The sequence below is a fragment of the Vespa mandarinia genome, chromosome 7, assembly GCF_050613455.1.
Source record: "Vespa mandarinia isolate Hongniang chromosome 7, ASM5061345v1, whole genome shotgun sequence".
Lineage (NCBI taxonomy): Eukaryota > Metazoa > Arthropoda > Insecta > Hymenoptera > Vespidae > Vespa > Vespa mandarinia.
Window position 1 is genome coordinate 2,174,565 of NC_140816.1, and position 22,936 is coordinate 2,197,500.

The following is a 22,936-nucleotide window of genomic DNA, read 5'->3' on the forward strand; positions in this document are numbered from 1 at the left end:
CACATAAAATTAATAAGAGAGCACATGGCTTTGTTAGCAGCGAGATATCATCGAGAGAGGATATATTTATTTCGCCATTACTTTTTCTGTTGTTTCTTTTTATCTTTTTTTTTTTTTTTTTTTTCTTTTTTTTTTTGTAGACACGAAACGCCGCCATCACAAATCTTTCAATTTATTTTATAATATATCCACGAATTAGTTTGCGTCAAAGAATTAAAATATCTTTTCGCGAATGTAAAGCTATAATATCATCGTTTATTATCAACGAGGAGAAAGTAAAAAGTGAAAAGTGAAAAAATAAGGAGAAAAAAGAAAATCGATATTCCTTATCTTTTGCAATTCGGCTTAATTATTAAAATAAAAGTTATTAAAAAGAAAAAGAAAAGTGAAAGGAATTAGAATAGGAAATAAACACAATGATTTATAATTTTCAAAAACGCTATTGAAACGTAATTATCCTGCTCGTCTTCTTTTCACATTTAATCTATAATCGACATACATGTGCGTGTATATATATATATATATATATATATACGCACTGCTAGTAAGACATAAGACAATGTTTATTACCGTTTTAATTTTGTTATAACAAAAGAAAGGGAGAAAAAAATGAACAAAAAAAAAAAAAGAAAAAACAAAAATGCGAAAGATACAGAGTACGATGATCTTCGAATGATTTTCTACGTGGATATATGCCGTAAATAACGAGACGAGCGGCGAATAAATTAATTGTGATCGCCAAGAAACGAATGGAGGATGATCTCGCCGATGAATACATTTTTTACCGAAAAGTTATATCAGCTTTATCTCGCAAACGAACTTCACACGGACTATATTAAAATAAATAGAAACGCGCGCGTGTTTGTGTGTGTGTTTGTATGCATACAAAGAGAAAGAGAGAGAAAGAGAGTGAGAGAGAGAGAGAGAGAGAGAAAGACAGAGAGAGAAAACAAAAATGCGTGTGTGAGAGAGAAAGAGAAATGAATGTTGATAAAAACGTGTACGTGTCGTATGGTAATATCGATAAGATGGAGGATTTAAGATTAACGAAAGAACAAAAACAAAAACAAAAAAAAAGAAAAACGAAAGAAAAGAAATGAATAAAGGATTAGGAAAATTGGTACAAGTTTTCTGCACCGTCAGAATCGATCCAAAGGTACTATTATACTTAAAATGAAATTAAAACAAAAAAAAAACAAAAAATAAATAAATAAATAAATAAAAGAAAAAAAAAAAAGAAAAAAGGGATAACAACAACAACAAGAATAAAAACAAAAAAATCCACGCTTAAGAGCCACGAAATCTATACATAATGAATGTTTTACTATCGGATTAAAAATATTACGATAATACTTATTAATGTAAATGGTTTTTCATTATTATATTATAGATGTTACTCAATAATATATTTACAAATAATATTAAGCCAAAGCAATCGTTTTATTTCATCCTATCCATAAAACTTAGCGTTCCACATTTTTCTTTTAGCATTTCTATCGGAAAAGAAGAGGAAAGTGTTGATGATTAAAAAAAAAAAGAAAAAAGGAAAGTGTAAAATGAAGGGAGGAAGGGGGGGGAGAGAGAGAGACAGAGAGAAAGAGAGAGATAAATAAAAAAGAAAAACCATAGAAGAAACAAAGTTCCGACAATAAATATGTTTTTATTACACATATATTTCGTACGAGGGTTACACGATATTAATACATGTTCATTTAACTGTCCAGCAATCAAACACGTTGTATTTTTAATTTTCTCTTGTCACCGTGATTATCATCATCATCATCATCATCATCATCATCATCACATCAAAAATCATTATCATCAACATCATCAACATCATCATCATCATCGACATCATCATCATCATCATTATCATTATCATCATCGCTGTTTACTATCGTATCTCAGGAAGTTATCGGTAATTGTCACACTTTGTAAAACATCGTCATTACTCTAATGTAAGTTTCGAATCACCCGAAGAAATTAAAGACTAACGTTGCGCGATCGGTGCTTTGTTTTGTTTTGTTTTGTTATTTTTTTGTCGTTTTTTCTTCTCCTTGCTTATTGTTTATTTTTTTTCTCTCTTTTTTTTGTGTGTATTTTATATTTTGTTTTTTTTTCTTTTTGTTTGGTTTTCTCTTTTGTTTAATTACTTTTTTTCATTTTGTCCTTAATACTTTTCATTCCTTCTTCTTCTTTTTTTTTTTCTTTATTCGCAATGAACAATTGACAAACGGTTATGAGAGAGAGAGAGAGAGAGAGAGAGAGAGAGAGAAGGAGGGAGGGAAGGAGAGAGGTAAAGAGAGAGAGAGAGAGAGAGAGTTATAAATGGAAATGGAGAGAGAGAAAGAGAGATAGTGTTGGAAGTTTAAGGTGCGTAAAATAAATTGTACCTGCGCATTCGCGATAATTGTTTACTTTTATATTCATTCTCGAATGTCGAAAATGATCGCTTACACATAATATTTATATGTATGTATATTCCTCACGATTTCTAATTAAACACAACATCATCTTAGACATATCGGACGATTCATTTAAATTTTATTACTAACTTCCAGTTGTTATCTTTTTTCATTTATCCGTCATAAACTGCTTACGACAAAGTTAATTACTTTTTTTTTCACCCCTTTCTTTTCTACCTCCTTCCTCCCTTTTTATTTTTACTTTTTGGTTTCCTGACCTCAGTTCTTTTGTGTTTAATAGATAATTATTAATTTTTATTCATAACCTCGTTGCTTATGCCCTAAGAAACTTCGTTAAGTTGATTTCTTCTTGTTTTTTTTTTCTTTTTCTTTTTTTTTTTTCTCTTTTTCATCAGCTTACAATCTAATCGTGTACTTCGTAAATCTTATAATTAAATATAATAATTCTAAGCTTGGTGACCAGCACCAAAACACTCACTAGATCACTGCCTACGGACATAGATACAGATTTTTTTTCATTCTTGATAGTTGATACGATTACGTGGACCAAAAGAGATACCACACACATTCATACGCACACACAGCACACACACACACACACACACGCGCGCGCACAGCACAAACACACACACACGCACACATACACACACATACATGAGTCTCCTTCTCAAATTTTTTTTCTGTTTTCTTGTTTTTCTCTCTTTTTTTCTTTTCCTCGATCATCATCATTATTATTATTATTATTATAATTTCCTTCCGCGTTTCACGTACGACAGTTAGAAGGAGCTTATTATCTAAATGTGTATACGACTTTTTACTTGTTTTTTTTCTTTTTCCTCCTCTTTTAGGCTGATCTTCGCTATTACATGATTATAATACATGCCATTCGTATTAGCTTCGATTATTTTTTAACTGAGTTTTCAAACTCAGTTATGTTATATATATATACACAACATATATATATATATATATATATATATATATATATATATATATATATTTAAATGTTCTTTTTCTCATTGTTTAATTATTATTCCTTGCTGAAAAATTTATAAGAATCTCTTAATCGAAGCAAAGTACGAACGACCTTTTGAAAGAAAAGAAGACGATTTCGAAGAATCAGCGCTTTTACACTGCAAAAATACCAAACGATCGACGTTCAGAGGATCTTCAATGGTTTCTTTCATTCTCTTTTCTTTCTTTTCTCTCTCTCTCTCCCTCTCTCTTTCTCTATACGATATCAGCCACGTCAAAAATCGACATGACCTTGAAATCAGATCTTTATACGTCACGCGAAGATCGTCTAGAACGTCGAAGGTATACAACTTAGAAAATTTCGCGTTTGTTTCACAAACATTATTTAAAGCGAAGTTGTATTTTTTCTTTTCTTTTCTTCTTTTTTTTTCTTTTTTTTTTCTTTTTTTTTTTGTTGTCTTTTTCGTCTTTTTTTTCTCCCCCCTTTCCCCTTCCTCCTCAATCCCTCCCCACCCGGTTATAATATCTGTGGTATTTTTGTTGTTTGCCATAATACATCGATCTGCGCGAGTGTTTTTTCTATAAACACGGATTACACACAGGTCATTCCCATTATTTTCTATCGATCTCGCTAAAAGCCAAGAGAGAAAATACGGTTCGTTGCCGCGTGAAACGTATCGGCAATTTTAAATAATGTCGCGTACGTGGGCGCATTCGTACTCGATGATCGATTTATAACGACAATCACTAATATTACTCTTTGGTTAAAAAGAATTTAACTTGATAGTTTGAGATGTCAGTATTATGTATATATGCGTTTTACATTTTGTTTTATTATATGTATGTATGTAGGCATGTATGTGTTCATCCGTGTCTAACCCCGTGTTAAGAAATAGCGCAAGTGTACAAAAGAGCGTATTTTATATATATATATATACATGTATATATATATATATGTATATACATTATATAATACTTTATTATATATATATATATTATACATATATATATATATATATATATATATATGTATGTGTGTCATGTCGCGCAATGTTCCTCAATATTTTTTATAATTTTTTATTCGTGTTTCTTTTTTTTCTTTTTTTATCTTCTTCATTTTGATCGCAAGAAGAAAGAGCATTGTTTCTCTTTTCTTTTCTGTTTTTTTTTCTTTTTCTTTTTCTTTTTCCTTTTTTCTTTTTTCTTTTCTCTCCTAGCAAGTTTCGAATGAATTAATTTTAATATACAAACCTAAAAAGTCCAGCTCTTTTTTTTAACGCAGAGTTATTATATTAAAATTAATCATGTCTGTCTTTTCACATATAACATCTTTTACGCCGGTATATAATAGTCTCTTTTTTTCTTCTTACTTTCGTCTTTTCCACTTCTATTTCTATTTCTATTTCTCTCTCTTTCTCTCTTCTCTCTCTCTCTCTCTCCCCCTCTCTCTTTTTTTTTTCTTTTTCTTTTCTTTTTCTTTTCTTTTTTTATTCGTTATCTTCGTCTTAAAACGTGGCTGTCTGCTTCCTTAACGAAGATTACGACTCGTCTTTATCTGACAAAAATTACGATGAAAATCTTTGCACGTTCATGAAAAATAAACACTGTTGTCAATCATTTTTATAGATATTACATCAACGTCGAATGATGATCCACATTATTCATGGAAGAATCAAAGATAGGAAGTTTCTTTTTTCTTCTTCTTCTTCTTCTTTCTTTTTTTTTTTTTTTAATTATGCAAATACCTCGTGCACGTGCATTGTTACCTTACGAGTTATAAATTCCATTCTTTTTCTAAAATTTTCCCAAGGGTGGTCCATTTTTTATCATATCATTTTTTTTTGATTATTGTTATTCCACGTGCGCGGTCTCTTCCATTCTTTTTTCTTTTATTTTCTTCTTTTTTTCCTCATTCGTCGTCCATTCATACTTTCTTTTTCCATCTTTTATTTTGTACTTTGAATTCCAACACGATTGCATCTATTTAATCTTTCGACGATGGGTCACATCTAAACAATATTCTATGTGGAAAAGCTTAGCGTTTGTTTCAATCGTATGAGACAGAGAGAAAGAGATATACATATACATATATATATATACATATACATATATATATATATATATATTACATAGATAGATATACGAATACGATATTAATCGAGCCCACGAAATCCAACTACGAATCCTTCGGAATAAAATCTTACACCATTATTGTACCGTTCAATGTTTTGATATGTCGTTGAGGATCCTGTGCGATTCTTTGTCTTCGTCTTTTCCCAAGCGAAGTTTTAGTGCCTTTCGTTTATGCGTAGCACGTAGCAAGTATAAACTCCCATCTTAACTTTTTCTCATTTCTTTATCCTCATAAATCATTATATCTTCTTCTTCTTCTTCTTCTTTTTTTTTTCGTCTTCATTTTCTTCTTCATCTTCTTCTTTATCTTCTTCTTCTTCTTCTTCTTCTTCTTCTTTTTTTCGAGCATCGACCGATTGTCGACCAATCGTGAAAAACAGAATCTCGCTTTATTTGCGCAGGTACATTGTGAAGAAAGAGATTCAATCCCTCCGTTTATTATTACTTTAACTTCAATGAGATAGGAAATAGAGGTAGAGATAGATAGATAGATAGATAGATAGATAGATAGATAGATAGATAGATAGATAGAGGGAAGGAGATAGAAAGAGAGAGAGAGAGAGAGAGAATAAGAAATAAAAAGAGATAATTGAAAGAGGACAAAAGATGCATCGTTGATTTCCAAAATAGTCTTTCTTCAGTGTGATCGAAATCAATCGTAGAAAATAATGGAAACAACGAAAGGAGAAAAGATAAAGGAGATAGAAAGGGATAGAGATAGAGTCAGAGAGAAAGAGAGAAAGACAGAGAGAGAGAGAGAGAGAGAGAGAGAAAGAGAGAGGTAAAAAATCAGGTAATGGAATTACGATGAGGAGAACGATGACGACAACGACGAGGACAGAATATTCTTCGCATGAAGCGCGACAATACTTGTTATTTATCTCTCGTCCAGGACAAATCCTTTTCTCGTTTCTCTTCGGACGCGACGCGTTTCGGACCAGCCGCCAACACGCCATCCCGTTGATTGAAGATCGTATTTCTTCTTCTTCTTCTTCTTCTTTTTTCATTTGTAGTGTACCGCCCGAAAATAGAAGTCACGAACGATCTTCACTTCCGCGTACGAGAGAGAGAGAGAGAGAGAGAGAGAGAGAGAGAGAGAGAGAGAGAGAGAGAGACAGAGAGTGAGAGATAGAGAGATATAGAGAGAAAGAGAGAGCGTTCCGCTTTTCGAGGATGATGCGTCGACAACGAGCCGTCAAATCGTCGCGTTTTCTAAAGTTTTTTTTAAGCGACGATAGTGAACGGCGATAGTGATGTTCGTTGAGTGGTGGTTGTGGTGGTGGTGGTGGTGCTGCTGCTGCTGCTGCTGCTGCTGCTGCTGCTGTTGTTGCTGCTGTTGTTGTTACTGATATTGGTGACAACGACAAGAAGAGAACCAGGGCGAGCAACGAGGGGGAGGGAGGGAGTGCTGGTAATTTTTTTCCTCTCTCTTGTATTTTTTTTTTTCCTTTTTTTTTCTGTCTTTTTTTTTGTTTTTTTTTTTGTTTTGTTTTAATTCTTTCTTTTATCCTACGATCCTATTCAGTTTCTCAGTTTTTTTTCTCTCATCTTTGTTTTTCTTTTCTTCCGTCAGTGCCCAAAAATTTCAGCACTTATATTAGCAGTCTTTAACCAAGCAAGCGCATCTTCATCGCTCGTTAAACAACGATCAATAATAAAGCCCAGGATATTATTTATTAACCCAGGCAACTTCGACGTGCTCAGGAATATACCAAGGACAAAAGGATGGATCCTTTTTATCGTTGCGTCAGCAGAGCAACACCGCGACCTGCAGCCAGCGCGGCTCTCCTGCTCGTGCTCGTGTCACTGACGCACGCGCCACCAAGTCTGCTGCACCTTCTCGTGGAGCTTCTTGCAGATACCGGCGAGCCTCCGTCACATTCCAGCATCCGCGCCGTTTTCATCGTTCTCAACGCCCGCGTCCTCGCTTGAAAATGTTGTTGTATGACCGCCGCCACCGCCGCCGCCACCGCCACCACCACCATCGCCATCACCACCACCGTCGTTACCCTCTAATGTCTCTCCGCTCTCATCACCTTCTTCCAATGTCATTTGAAAATGTTTTTTATCGGACTGTTGTTGTTGATCGTTTCCAGCCTGTAGCTGTTGTTGATCGTCGGACGGCGGTGATGGTGGTATCATCGACTGATACCAATCTCTATTCTCTTCCAACGTATCCAAAATCTCTTGGGCGTCAGGATGTACTAAATCTGCCCAGGTTTCCCAAAGCGGATGCACAATATAATCGATAAAGCCGACCTGCGACTTCTCGATCGTAGCGCTGTGCCTATCGCACATAGGACTTATGTCCATGTTCTGTTCGCGCTCTCGATCACCCTGGAGGAAAAACTCCTCCATCAATAGGCTCACCCATCGTCGATAAAGCGGTAATGGTTTCGTTGGATTCGACAGGTCCGCACAATGAACGAGATTCTCTAACACCTGTATGCGATCCGTATAATTGTCTAGAAGTAATACGCCAGAACCAGCGACTTTCTTCGTTTCTACCATTGTTTTCAGATCTGCCAATAGGGACATGTGCTTCGACATGTCCGTTGATAGGACCATGTCGATCACCATTTTCCTTAAGGTTTGCCGTTGCTTTTTCGTCATGTTCACGAATATATCGCAACCTTCGTTCTGCAGAAGCTTAAACGCCACCGCAAGGTGATGATTCTCCAATACGGACTCGTCGTTGTACATCAGGGCGAGCTCGGAGCCTAGAATAAAAAGGAAAAAAAAAAAAATTCCCTTTGTTAGAAAATACAAACGATAAAAACAACATTTATTTGATTTTTCATTAAAGTTTCTTTTTTTACTTTTTTGCTTTTTTTTTTCCTTTTTTTTTTCTTTTGAATTTAACACTTACTCGAATTGATAAGGAACTGATTCGTTAGCCCGGGATGATCCACGTCGTGGATCGTGGCCGCAAACAGAGCTGCTGTGATCTCCAACGGCGTAAACACAGACTGCAAATATTAATTTATTATTGTGTTATGAATCAAATCAATAAGCTTTTCTAATCATTGTCAATTAATATCAAAATTGCTTACCTCGAGGGCGGGTGTGTTGAGTAATGTGTGAGTGGATTGGGTCACATCGGCGGCGTGAAGACTGTTATGGAAGGGATTATCCTTCACGTAATGATCCTCAAGGGTCATCATGAAGGTAACGAAGGTTTTCGGCGGTATTGCCAACGACTTCAACAAATCTCGGCTTTGGAAGGCCGTATAAGCGACACAGGTGAGAGGTCGATTATTACTGAGCTCGCCTATCCTGAAGATGTCGATGCCCCACTTGTCGATGTCCGACAATAACTAATAAAAGAAATATGAAATCATTTTTTTTTCTCGTTTTCCTTTTCTTTCATTTCTTCTTCGCAAACAATATTTTCCAAGAAATATTTTTCGATACGACGATTAATTTCGACGGATCACTTATTCAAAAAAAAAAAATTATAAATTTAAGATTACGATTACGAATGCATTTCAATTGAATTTTCGAAAGACATTACGAATCGTTCGAGAAAAACATTGAAAAAGAATTTGCATTTGTTTAGTTTTGGAAATCTCGTTTATTTTTCATTATTTATTTATTTATTTTTCTTTTATTTTTTTCACGACTCGTTCTTCGGCTATCTATTTTCTTTTGTTCTTCTTTTCTTTGTTTTCTTTTTTATTGATACGTTTAATGAGGCGAACAAACGATAAGATTTGTCGAACGATTCGAAGATGGCCAAATAAAGATCGTCGAAAAGAAAACAAACTAACGGTACGTATTTCGGATCATTTTCACGTGGGTGTTGTCAATCCGATTTTTCATTCAGATGGACGATCGATTCGGACCTTTTTAAGGATAGAAAAAATTTCAGCTTTATCACCGTGATTCTTTCAAGAAAGTCCTTCTTACAAAAAGAAGATATTACGAAAGATATTTGATTAGTATAACGAGAGTAAGGCTCATTTCATTCTCGATGTCGCGGAAGCGCGAACTAAGATTATTTTTATCTCAAATAAGGCGGTCGTTCTCTTGGATGGTGCGAAAGCGAAGAGAATAATATCGGTTGGCAAAAAAAGAAAAAAAAAAAAAAAACAAAACAAAACAAATAAATAAATAAATTTATAAATGTTCGAAACGAAAGGAAATGATACAGTTGAAAGCAAAAGTCGAAAAAGAAGTATTCGACTCATATATGAATTTCACATTTCTTTTTATACCCAAAAAATGAGTTGAACGATTTTTTCTTTTTTTTTTTTTTTTTTTTTTTTTTTTAAGTAGAATTATTATTCGAGTTATCGGTAAAGCTTACGACCTCGTTTTGAATGGTTTTACAAATTTATATATATATATATATATTTAACCGCAACACGATCCTATCACGGGTCCAATGCAAACATTTCGTTCTCTAAATTCCTATTATCGCGTGTACCGGCTGTCATATATGTATTTTCACCTTTCAACAGACGTAGATTATCTACACTTCAAAACTCGATACTAGTAACGCGCATTAATATAATACGTACGAATAATGATAATAATTTTATATACCATAATCGATTTCGTTAATTCGAAAAGCTAAGAAAAATTTCCGATGGAAATATTTTTCGTGAGACAATTATCCGATTCCTTATTGACGTCGACGCGACTTTTGAAGAAATAAAAGAAAATAAATAACGAAAATGAAAAAAAAAAAAAAAGGAAAAGGAAAAGAAAACGGGCGAAAAAAAGAAAACATTCGATTCGCTAATCTCTCTCTCTCTTTCTCTTTCTCTCTCTCTCTCTCTCTCTCTCTCTCTCTCTCTGTAATCTGAGATCTCTGTCCTTTTTCTTCAGCTTGTAATCCTTTAGTAAAATGAAGGTACGTTGCAAATATTTGTACTCGCACGTGTTGTTGAAATTTTCCAAACCAAATTAGCAATGTTTCCTTCCCTTGGTTTTAAGCGTCTCTCTTTCTCTCTCTCTCTAAGTACATATACACGAATGACCGAGGCGACGATTTTAGAGAGGATAATGCGAGAGAGACAGAGGCAGAGACAGAGAGAGAGAGAGAGAGAGAGAGATAGTGTTCTCTTTTCATGAAAAAGAAAGAAACCAAATCGTTCACAGCGGGCTACCGAGGCGAATGTTACTGCGTCAAAATTCGTAGAAAAATCGTCGAAACCGAACAACAATAAACAGAAGGTAACTAGAAAGAAAAAGAAAAAAAAACAAGAAAAAAAAGAAAAAGAAATGAGAATTAAATTTTATACTTTGATATAACTACTACTACTACTACTACTATTCGAAACGAACGATCGTTTATACTAGTTTTTACTTTTTACGATAATAATTAACACACCGGTTACTTTCTGGTTATCACGAAAAATATTTTCTATTTCGAACAATTATAATAAATTATTAAAAAAACATTAAAACATAGAAATGTAAAAATAATTATGAATGTTAATATATATAAACATTTTGAATAATATAAAAAGTTATACCGATATTGTATTATAATATTATATATGTAAACGATCAGAAAATCTACACACACATATATATATATATTATTTTAATTCCCTGTTTAATTCCTAGATAAAATTTAGATACGTCTTTAGTAATCATTAAAGTCGATTTTCCTTTAAGAGAAACAGAGAGAGAGAGAGAGAGAGAGAGAGAGAGAGAGAGAGAGAGAGAACGGGGGAAGAAGAGAGAAAGAGATCAGAAATCGTTCGTTATTCGTTAAAGATTTGCTCAGTAGGATTAGTACATGAGATTAGTGAATCGCGATTAAATCTATCGATGAAAGATATAATCGGATTTACATCGGTCGCGTGGGTGTTGAATCTCGTAGCTGAATAAATAGGACTGTTACTATGTGTTACTACGTATACGTTTATGCAATTAGATATTTCGATTCCAAGTTAATAAGGAATAATTAGTACATCGTCCTACGTACCAATTTAACGACAAAAAAAAGTATTTATCTTGTACTTAATTAAATCCTCGTAATATTTTCTATTTTAATAAAATCAAAATGAAATGAAACGAAGAAGAAAAATTAAAGAAGAAAAATAAGAAAAAGAAGAAGAGGAAGAAAAATTAAAAAAAAAAAAAAAAAAAAAAAAACGAAAAAGTAAATAAATAAAAATGAAAAGAAGAAATGAACAAACCTTGCCGAGTTCCTCCTCGTGTGGTGTTTCCACTCCGTGAAGGGGTACTCGTTCTCCCGTGAAGCTGTTAGTGTGCGTGAGTGGCCTTTTAACGCCACTAATGTGCGACATAGCAGCTGGGCCCCTCTGTACCCTGTCCTTCTTCTTGGCGGCACGAGCGTCCACGCTTCCGGCCGCTGCGACCGCATCTTCGATCCGCAAAGATGGCAAATCGAGTTCCTGCTGCTTGTCTACAAAAAAAATTGTATTATACGTTAATCGTTTTCGGATTATTAATATCGATGCATTAGATACGTTTGGTCTTTCAACGATATTAAATCATCAATTTTAAATGATTCTTCGATTAGAAGAAAATTCAGACCATCTCTATTTTCCTTTCTCTCTCTCTCTCTCTCTTTCTATTTTTTTTCTCTTTTTTATCTTTGTTGTTGTTCTTATCGACTCTATCATATATACTTAGGTATATAAATTCACGGCCGTTGTCTGTCGTTTTTATTTTCTACTTTTCACGATAAGAGTCACATTACGTGCGCGAAAAAATTCGTGTTTGTAATAAGATAACCGTATCGGAAATCGGGAGGGCATATTCGATCCATCATTTATTTATTATCCTCAATAAATTATAAACGCGAGAACTAGATCTTACGATGGATTCGAAACTGGTGCGTAAGTAGAACGAAATTTAAATCTCATTCGTTTCTCTATGAATTGTATTTTCAAGGGCTTTCAATGCGTCAATGGAAAGAGAGAGAGAGAGAGAGAGAGAGAGAGAGAGAGAGAGAGAGAGAGAGAGAGAGAGAGAGAGAGAGAGAGAGAGAGAGAGAGAGAGAGAGAGAGAGATAGAGATAGAGAGATAGATAGAGAGAAAGAGATATCGATCGTTTGCTTTTGACGTCTTCGTTTAAACTCGGACTCTTGACCTCGACTATCCCTTCCTCTCTCTTTCTTCTTCTCTTTCATCTCTCTCTCTCTCTCTCTTTCTCTTTTTTTTTTCTCTCAATTCTATGAAAAGTAAAAGGAAATTGCACGCGAATTCGTAAACGACGACGACGACGACGACGATGACAGCAATATGAACGTCATCGAATTCGATTGAAAAGGCAATAACGAAACGACTTCCAATAGTTCCTGATGCAATTGGACAAAAGATAAAATAAAAACGAATTTTTGAATAGAACAACTTACCTAGGAAAGTATTGCAGATATATTCAGATATTTGATTCCCGGATTTGGACGATTCCGAGAAGTGAAGGAGTTCCTTGTTCAGCATTCTCTTGAACTATAATCAAAAAGAAATAAAAATTGAAAATTAGTAATCGAGTAACGCAAAAAAAAAAATATTATACGATTTTTAATTGTTCACGAAATCGTTTTAATCTTTTGAATTTTTTTCTTTTTTTTTTTTATTTATTTTTGATTAAAAAAGAAAACAAAACAAAAGAATCAAACGAACCATTTAATATCATGCAAATTAATATTATTTTTTTTTTTTTTTGATTCAATATGATTAATTATATAAATTCGATATAATCTAATAGATATGTGCAAAAATTAGATCGATTAAATTAGATCGATCTAATTTAAATACAATTTTCTTTCAATATTATCTATCGTATTAGATACATAATATTTTCGATAATGATACGTTATACATAGGATTTGATAAATTTGTCGAAAGAAAGAGACTAATAGTATTGAGTTCTAATGTTTATGGGATTCTGAACGTTTGCGGGAATACAACGTGTACCGTTTAGAGATTGAGAATAAAAAATAATAAAATTGCCTGTAAGTGATAAAGAGTGTTTAAAAAAAAAAAAAGAAGAAGAAAGTGCGATTAGATTGTGAGAAATGGCGGAGAATCTAAAAAGATATTTCGAATGAAACGAAATGGAGTAGAGTACGTGATAAAGTTGAGTATTAGAAAAGTTTTCGGGAGTATTGATTATTAGAATATATATTGTAACTGTATTACATTGTAATTATTAATAATGATACCGATTGATTTTTCTTAGAGATACGTTCACATAATTATTATGAAAGGAATATAGCACGATAAGAATAGAATTATCATAAAAAAAAAAAAAGAAAAAAGAAAAAAAAAAAGAGAACAATTCAGCAAATGATGTTAACTCGTTGACAGGAATGATTTAAAATATCCAGAGTTATCAAAAAAAATAAAATCTTCGCGTTTCGTTTGCGAGGACCAAGATACCGACCTTGGTTCGGTTTTCGATCAACGAAGACGCGAAACATTATCTTGCTAAATTTACGATATTTGCATTAAATCTGCGTCGTTTTGCATTACGTATATATACATATGTGTATGTGTGTGTGTGTGTGTGTGTGTGTGTGTGTTTGTATATGCGTGTATTTGTTTGTGTTTCGTATATAAACGTTTAATAGGTATACGTATACAAAAAAAAGAAAAGAAAAAAGAAAAAAAGTAAAAGAGAATAAGACGAATCTACGAAAGTATGCAAGAAAGTAAACAAAAAATAACATCGAGCCGATAATTTTCTTATCGTCCCAAGCGAAAGCTTCTTATCGAATTTTCCTCCAAGCCATTTTTTCCTGATTCTAATATAAACAAATGCTGTTTCGTTCATTACCGATCTCGATATTTTCTCTCTCTTTCTTTCATATATTCCTTTTTTGAGAGTAATGATCTGTGTTATCAAATCTTTTAACGCAATTCCATTTAAATCCATTCCCCGTTTAATTAAATAATTTTTCTCTTCTGATATATATATATATATATATATATATATGGAGATAAAATGAAATTTCTTAAAGATAATAATAAACGAATGGTAAATAAAAATATATTAAAAATATTAATAATGATAAGATACATACTTGTTAATTCTTTATACGATATCGATTAAAGGAAAGAGATATATATAATATAATAATAGATGTTTATAAACGACAAGTGTAATTTCCAAATATGTTACGCATCATTACACGCGCGATGACGCAGAGACTAAGAACTGGATTCGACCTACTTTCAGGATCGACTCTCTCATTACGACGATAAAGTATCGTGACAGAAGCTTTTCCAACGTCGTGATCAACGTCCCGATGATGGAGAGAAAGGAGTCTGAGGAAGCATCGATAGGTAAAGTAAGTGGAACATCTCACTTCCTGCGCGTTTCTCAACTTTCCTTTTTCAAACAATGAATATGAAAATCGTCAACAATACGAAATGGAAAAGTTTCTTCTTTTCACAGTTCGATTTTTCTTTTCTTCTTTCTTTCTTTCTTTCCTTCTTTCTTTTTTCTTTTTTTCTTCTTTTTTTATTTTTTTTTTTTTAATTCTTATCCCACAACCAATCAAACCAATCGTTTATGTGTAACGATAAGGATAAAAATAGATATAAATTTTATTATAAATACCTCAGAAAATGTAAGATGATAAGAGGTTCATCGTACAATCGATCGTTCGATCATGATTATATATGATATTGTATATCGTAAAAGATCGATAGGATTTCCGACAAATATTGCGAAAAAGATATATATATATATATATATATATGTATATGTATATAACAGGCATGTGTATGGTCCCCAATATTGATTAACTTTTTCCGTGTTATTCGTTCGAGTTTTAAAAAGTTGTTAAAAGGTATAAATTTTTGTTTTTTTTTTTTTTAGAATGAAACAGGTTTGAAAGTCGTGACATTTAGTCGATGTTAGTCGTCAGCGATCATAAAAGTACGATAAAAGAAAAAAGTAACTAATATAGCGATACAAAGAATTAAGAAAATTTTGTCGATCAAAAACATTTATATAAATATTTATGTACTATTCTATTCTATATATACATGTACGTACATACATCGATTATTAAAATTATTTAAATAAGTTCTATTTTAAAGCGTCCACGTTAATATATTTAACGTACGTCAATCGTTATAAAAATAAAATTAAAAATATAACAATATATCATCAGATATTAATAACAAACAAATAGATAAATAAAACGAGATTCGTCTTAAAGGTGTGACAAAGTAAAAAGATTTGCAAAAAAAAATTTTTTCCAGATATAATGAATAATTTTCCAATCAATCTTGTGATTGAGATAAACTATAGGAAATTCTTGATTACATCAAGCATCTTGATGCTCTATCAACCGATGTTGTCTTCTAATCCAGGCGTCATCGTTTCGCTACGATGAATCAAAGGTATCTACTATCTTTTTTTTACCTCTATGATATATTGCGTGTGTATATGTAATAAAGACATTATATTACGTAAACAATATGTAGGTTTTTTCTTTTCTTTTTTTGGCTTCATATATTATCAACATTCCAAGCAAAAACGAATCATCGTATTTCTATCAGTATTGTCAGTTTTCCTCTTATCTTCATTCATTCACTCAAAAGTAATTTTATTTGATAGGAAACTTTATATGTTTATAATATATATATATATATATATATATATATATATATATATTAACTGGAGTAGCAAAAATCGCGATGTTGTAAGGATTAACATATATATAAGTATATGCTCAATTATATATATATATATATATGTATGATAAATTCATATGATGTAACGAAATATATAATTGTATTAAAAGATTCGCGTATGGAAATGATTTTTAACGCAGACCTTCGATTTGTTCATTGCAAGAGACGACGAAGTCATCGAGTTCGATCGAGGTTTAAACAACAGCGTGCATAATGAATTCCCTTGAATAATTAAACGACTTTGATTATACAAGATTTACTTTTCATTATCGTTCACGGCGTTCCGGGTCTTCGGAGTTCAGCGATACCGTAATCGTCTTTTCTCGCGTGATTAACGATTCGGATCGTGAGTTCTTTTTAAAATATAAATTAAAAATCCACCGGATATATCATAGAAAATGTATCTCTTCTTCAATTTATAAAAAAAAAAATATATATATATATAATACTTAATAAATAATTTACAATAGAAATTAATGAGTTATATTGTACATTTGTACATTTGTAAAGAATTAAGAGAACCAATAAGATAAAGTGTCTATTTTTGTATTAAAATCAATATAAAATTAAAAACAACTCTATACTTATCGCTATCGGGCGTCTCGTCGAATTTTCGGGGAAAAAAAAAAATAATCGATCTTAAAAGAAAAACGTATATGTAATATCTTTTTGTGATTATTTTTAATAGTTACTCTTCAGATTAGGTACACCAGAAGGTAAGTAAAACCAAGATTATCATGATTAGGAAAGATTAGACTCTCTTTTTCTCTCTCTTTTTCTCTTTCTATTTCTCAACGAAAGAGAAAAATCAAGAAAAAATTATTTTAAAGGAATACTTCGATGGCTCTCATTGTTATTTACATTCATTTTAACGAAGGTTTAATAGAATTTTTGAAACTCTCGAACAGCAACTAGTATGCTAACTAAAGTTGTTGAAAATGTACACCGATGAATCCAAAGGCAACGGACGTTAAAGTCCGTCCAAAGCTCTATGATAATGCTTCAGTAAACTCGATCTCTCTCTCTCTCTCTCTCTCTCTCTGTCTGTCTCTTGTGTCTCGCTTTTCATTTGCTCACAGTACAAACGATCGATCGATTTTGTTTGACGCGTTTAACTCGCGGAATGAATCGAGTCAACTCTTCACCGTAACGGCCTTCGAAACTCGATACGATCGATATAGCTTTCGAAATCGTAGTGTGGTGAAATAACGTAAACGACGTGGGAGAGAAAGGTAATATATATATATATATATATATATATATATATATATATTAGGTAGATTCATGGCATATGGCCATGGCACTGAGATTTGTATGAGATTAACGATAAATTGTGCGTATTAGATAAGACAAACGGGAAGAGTGAGTATGTGCGTGAACAATGTCTGCGATCTATTCGACATTGAAAAAGTCATATTTACGCGATCGATCGCGTATCGCGAAATGAAAAGTGCATTGCACCCGTACTCCGAACGAAGAGAAATAAAGAAAGAAAAGCAAAAACAAAAAAAAGAAGAAAAAAAAAGACCAAAAAAAAAAAGGAGAAAAGAAAGTAAAGAAAAAGCAGAAAACAATGAAGGAAAATATAAAATGAAAAGAAAACAAAAACGAAGATACGACTCCGTAAAAGCCTTGTTTATATATTGCATCTCTGGACTCTAATATCTTGAATCGTTTCTAATATATTCTAAAACGGTTCCCTTTATATTGTATTGATCATTCCTACGTATGCATCGGTCATTTAGATTGGAGCACTGTCGAGAAAGGAAGAACCAAAAAAAAAAAAAAGAATAAAAAAAAAGAAAAAAAAGACGCAAGAAGAAAAAATTACCTGGACCGCAACGATACTGGCCATGGCTGTGAGATCTGCCAGAGTCCTAAGATAATGAAAATATCTCGTGGACTCGTACTCGTCCACGTTGCCGGTCTCAAGTTCCCCGTTCGTCGTCGCTCGTTGCACCATCGTTCGAGCGTTTCTTATAATCCCCGTTAGTTTTCTCTTTCGAAAGTCGAGCACGAAAGATGAGAGAGAGAGAAAAGGACGTTAAATAAGGACGGAATAAAGGACAACGAACGTTCGGTGAAAATCTCGGAAGAAACTTTCACCTTGATCGACGTCCAATTCTTTAAGAAGAAGCTTTCCAAAAGTTTTATTTTATTTTATTCTCTTTCTCCCTTTTTCTCTTTCTCTATCTATCTATCTATCTCGCTTTCCTTATTTCCTTAATATATAATTCTCAAATATAATTCTCTTAAATATAATTCTCAAGTACTTTTCTCTTTAAATTACAACACTGTCACTCTTTATTATCGAAGAAAACAAATAAATACAAGTCCACTTGAAGATACACCCAACTTTTATTTCTCAATCGTTAAAACATTGTACTCCGACAATACAAAATAAATAATGTCTGAAGCACTAATAACAACGAACAGTAGTGAAAAAGTCATCACCACTTTTACATGTGTAATATATGTCCCCCCGTGTGAGGAGGACAAATTTATACATATATATATATATATATATATGTACCCGCGAACTGTACGACTAGCGAACGTGTTCTACGTGCCTCTCAATGTGCCGCGAGCTTTTTATCTCTCGGCCGGCGCCCGTCCCTCGTACCGTCCTTCTCCAACGTAGTGTCTTTGCTCTCTCTCTCTCTCTCTCTCTCTCTCTCTCTCTCTCTCTCTCTATCTCTCTATCGTTTTCTCACTCGCACTCAATAAACTCACGAAGCGCACGTACAACGTGCTCCGAGTCGCGTGGTAGGGTACGATCGGGTCGAAAATAAGAAGGGGAAAATGAGATAGCAATATGTAAGAAGTCTATGAGTAACAGAGAAAGAGAAAAAGAGAGAGAGAGAGAGAGAGAGAGAGAGAGAGAAAACAAAAAATAGAAAAAGGAAAAGTCGAAAGTCGTTCGAATTTTTTGGAGTAAAATGACCGTTTATGTCATCTCGTAAAATATATTATGATCTTTCTTTAATCGTACAAAATAATAATAATAATAATAATAATAATACGATGAAATTCTTCGGCTACTAGCAATTTTCTTTATTCACATTCTCTTTTACGATGTTTATGATAATAATAGGAGAAAAGAAAATTACGAGCGTCGATGGCATTCGAGAAAACTCATATTCGTTTACGGTCTTCTCATTCAACAAACGACGTTTTTATTATATGCAACGTATGTATGTACATAAGTACTTTAGTTACTTACTATGATATCGTTCGTTGCACTTCCACGAAAGATATCATCGTGTATAGAACATATATAGTTACTGTTATTGCTTCTTCTTCTTATTCTTCTTCTTCCTCTTAACATTAAACGCGTAACAGGATTTAAAGGAAACACTAAAAATTCTTTGGATAAGAGATATATATCTTCGACGAATCTTCTATGAATATTTAAAGTTCCTATGAATATGTATACGAGTTAATGTATACGTATTAAAATAAAAAATGGGATTCTCCTAGATCAAATAGATGCTTCAACGTTTTATTGGGATAACTATTCGAATATAATTTACTTATAGATATTTTATTTTCGATTTGTACTAAATGATCATTGAACCAAAGCTAAACATTTAATTTTTCTTTCTCTGTTTCTTTTTCTTTTTTTTTTTTTTTTTTTTTTTTTTCTTTTTTCCGAATAAATACGTACAAAAAAGTAATGAAATATATTCATCCTTAATCGTTCTTTTTGTTCTGTTTTGTTTTTCAACGAGATAAGTTCGAAAAGAAAATTACCCCGATTATCGCGTGTATTTGTCTTATTTTCTTTTTTCCCGTTAAATTGGATCTGGATCCATAAAAACGGCACACTCTCAACAAAGCATTTGATCTCATGCCTATCTGTATTGGTTTTTTGCCCGACCCGTCTTACCTTATCTGTGTTTTATCTTTGGTCATCCCAAAAAGAGAGATACGTAGAATGAAAGAGAGACCAAGGGATGAGACATCTTGCAAGAATAGCTTGTATACGTTGAATCACGTAGGAGTGCATCATCTACAATTTGTAACTCTGATTTTTCTCAACTATTCGTTTGTATGAAAATTAATATTCTCATTGGAATATTATTCGTCTGAAGATCTTCAAAAATTCACCTTTTCTTTTTTTTTTTTTTCTTTTTTTATATTTCAAAGATAAATTATTACTGACGTCATTTATCTTTCTTCTTATTCATTATACCTCATATTTGAATAGAATAATATTATAAATTTCTTATGAGATAATATTTGAAGTGTCAATTAAAGCGATCATATGACGTAAAAAAAAAAAAGAAAAAAAAAAAATTAAGTCAGGAATAAAGGAAAATCATTGCAGATAAGTGTCGCATTGAATAAGTCAAAGTTCTTTTCTCGCTCGTCCGATTCGCAATTAAAGTTATTTCTAACTATGAATACGTGACCCATTGCGCGTATGCAATATACATATACATATATATATACATACATATATATATATATATACATATATTTACTTGTATTATCACAGCGAAATATATTATATGTTTTACGTTAAAACATAAACGACGTTGTTATCGCAATTAAATCCATCATAAAATTTTTTCGTTTCATGTAGTTCATACGTATAATGTTTGTTTTCGTTCCTTTTGTACTCTTTTGTTTTTCTTCCTATTATTTCGATCTTTTTTTCTCTCTTTCTTTTTTTCCCTTTTTCATTTTTCTTTTTTTTCTCTTTTTTTCTTTTTTTTTCTTTTTTTTTCTTTTTTCTTTTTTTTTTTTTTTTTTTTTTGTTAAATTCGAAGAGATATGTCAGTCAGATCGTAAGTGTAGCGCGTGTCTTCTGTTCTCTCTTTAATCTCGGAAAAGAGGATCTTCCAGGAAAATAACGATGATGTTCTTATAGTTTGCTCGAAATGCTCGGAAAAGATTTTGGGGAATACCAGACGTTTCCGCCAAAAGCTTACGCAAAAGATCGCGTGGGCGAGAATGACGATACTCTATTCTCTATGTTATTTTTCCGTTGTTCTTTGACGAAAGGGTTAGAAGCTTAACGATACGAAAGATTAAAAAGCTTCGTTGTTCTTATCGTAGAATTCATTTGGAATTTGTCTGAAGAACAGAGAGAAGAAAAAAGAAACAAAAAAAAAAAAGAAAAAAAAGGAAAAAAGAAAAAGAAAGAAAAAAAACGAGAGAAGGAAGAAAAAAGGAAAAAGAAAAAAAAAAGAAGAAAATAAATAAATACATTTTTGAAGAATCGCGCGGAAAGTTTATTCGTCATCGAGATATCCCGAGACTTCATAGAGACGTCTATTTACTTAGAAAACGAAGCAAACAGATTCATTTTTTATTTTCGCTAAAACTTACGAAAAGCTATTCGAATTTCGTGCTTTCGGGAATTCGAACAAAATATGTAGAGAGGCTTGTCTTATTTATTTAAAGAGAAGAGAGAGAGAGAGAGGGAGAGAGAGAGAGAGACAAAGAGAGAGAGAGAGAGAGAGAGAGAGAGAGAGATTGCGGTCTCGCTAGGAACAATAAAGTAAAGAGACGAGAACGAGAAACGTGACGCGATGGTTAATATAAGAATACCTCGAGGATTTTCTACGGCGCCTATATCTCGCCACAAGTACGAAGAGAAGAGTTCTTCGATATATTTTGAAAATTGAAATTTTCGTACAAATATACAATATAAACGAAGAAGAAGAAGAAGAAATGAATGATCGTAAGTAATATATAATTAACGAAGAATTTCAAATTAACTTTTTTTTTTTTTTTTTTTTTTTTTTTTTTTTTTTTTTTTTTTTATTGTAAAAGAAGAATAATAATGAAATTATCTAACGAGATGTATAAAAGAAAGAAAAAGAGAGAGAGAGAGAGAGAAAGAAAGAAAGAAAATTTAGTTCGTTCGTAATGTAGGTCAGTGAAGATCGTTTCTCGGAAGAGTACATTACATAAAGTTTTGATTCCGAAATCTATAGTTTTCGTACGAGTATTCGTAAAAATAACATCGTGCACTCACACCGACGTCGTCGTATTTTATATCAAATCCTCCTTCCGTAAAACTTATCTTAAATGTTATATATATATATATATATATATATATATATATATATATATATATATATATATATATACAACAATGATTCTTCCCGAATTCTCAGTAAAATGTGAATCTACCTATCTCTTATTTTCCTATCATATCTTTATACGTTTATTCTCTATACTTTTATTCTCTTTCTCTTTTTATCGATAGTTCAAACATAAGTAAGTTAGTAAGTAGAGTCTACATCAAAGTTCTTTCGCAAGTAAATGTTGGCTCCCGCATTCTAGCCGCATAGGTAATACTTTCTAAAAGCATTACATCTAATCGTGGCTTCGAGCAAGAGTAAACAAATAACGTGACCTAGCTTGGAAAATGCGATCGATGCACCGGCAAACAAAAAAAAAAAAGAAATTATTGTCCTGCAACGGCTAATGGTGCGTGCGATTATCGATCGTTGTAAAAGTCGAATAGCCATGTGGGCTTGTCGGATGTACAACGTAACAATGTGTGTATCTTTTTCTTTCTGTCTGTCTATCTGTCTGTCTGTCTGTCTGTCTGTCTGTCTGTCTGTCCCTCTCTGTCTCTCTCTTTTTCTTTTTATTTTTTTATCTTATTCTTTTGTCTTGCGTTTGTTTCTGCAAGAAGAAGGTCACAAGAATACAACATTATCGTTCTATTTTTATATAATAGGAATAGTAACGTCTCCATTCTACGATCAACGAAACTACGATCGATCGTATGAAAATAATTCATG

The 22,936-nt window shown here is 32.5% G+C and overlaps 1 protein-coding gene across 5 annotated transcripts in view; it reads right to left on the reverse strand.

Annotated features, from left to right (window-relative positions):
• Positions 1-1,931: 1,931 nt before the first annotated feature.
• dnc (phosphodiesterase dunce) overlaps positions 1,932-22,936 on the reverse strand; it is a 141,904-nt gene continuing 120,899 nt past the window's right edge. For all 5 annotated transcript variants that reach the window (XM_035863442.2, XM_085658082.1, XM_035863439.2 and 2 more), the window contains 5 exons: positions 12,875-12,968; positions 11,690-11,919; positions 8,588-8,851; positions 8,404-8,503; positions 1,932-8,254 (listed from right to left, as the gene is read on the reverse strand). In XM_035863442.2, coding sequence (XP_035719335.2) covers positions 7,410-8,254; positions 8,404-8,503; positions 8,588-8,851; positions 11,690-11,919; positions 12,875-12,968 — 1,533 coding nt within the window. In that variant the 3' untranslated portion in view covers positions 1,932-7,409. The remainder of the gene's footprint in view (positions 8,255-8,403; positions 8,504-8,587; positions 8,852-11,689; positions 11,920-12,874; positions 12,969-22,936) is intronic.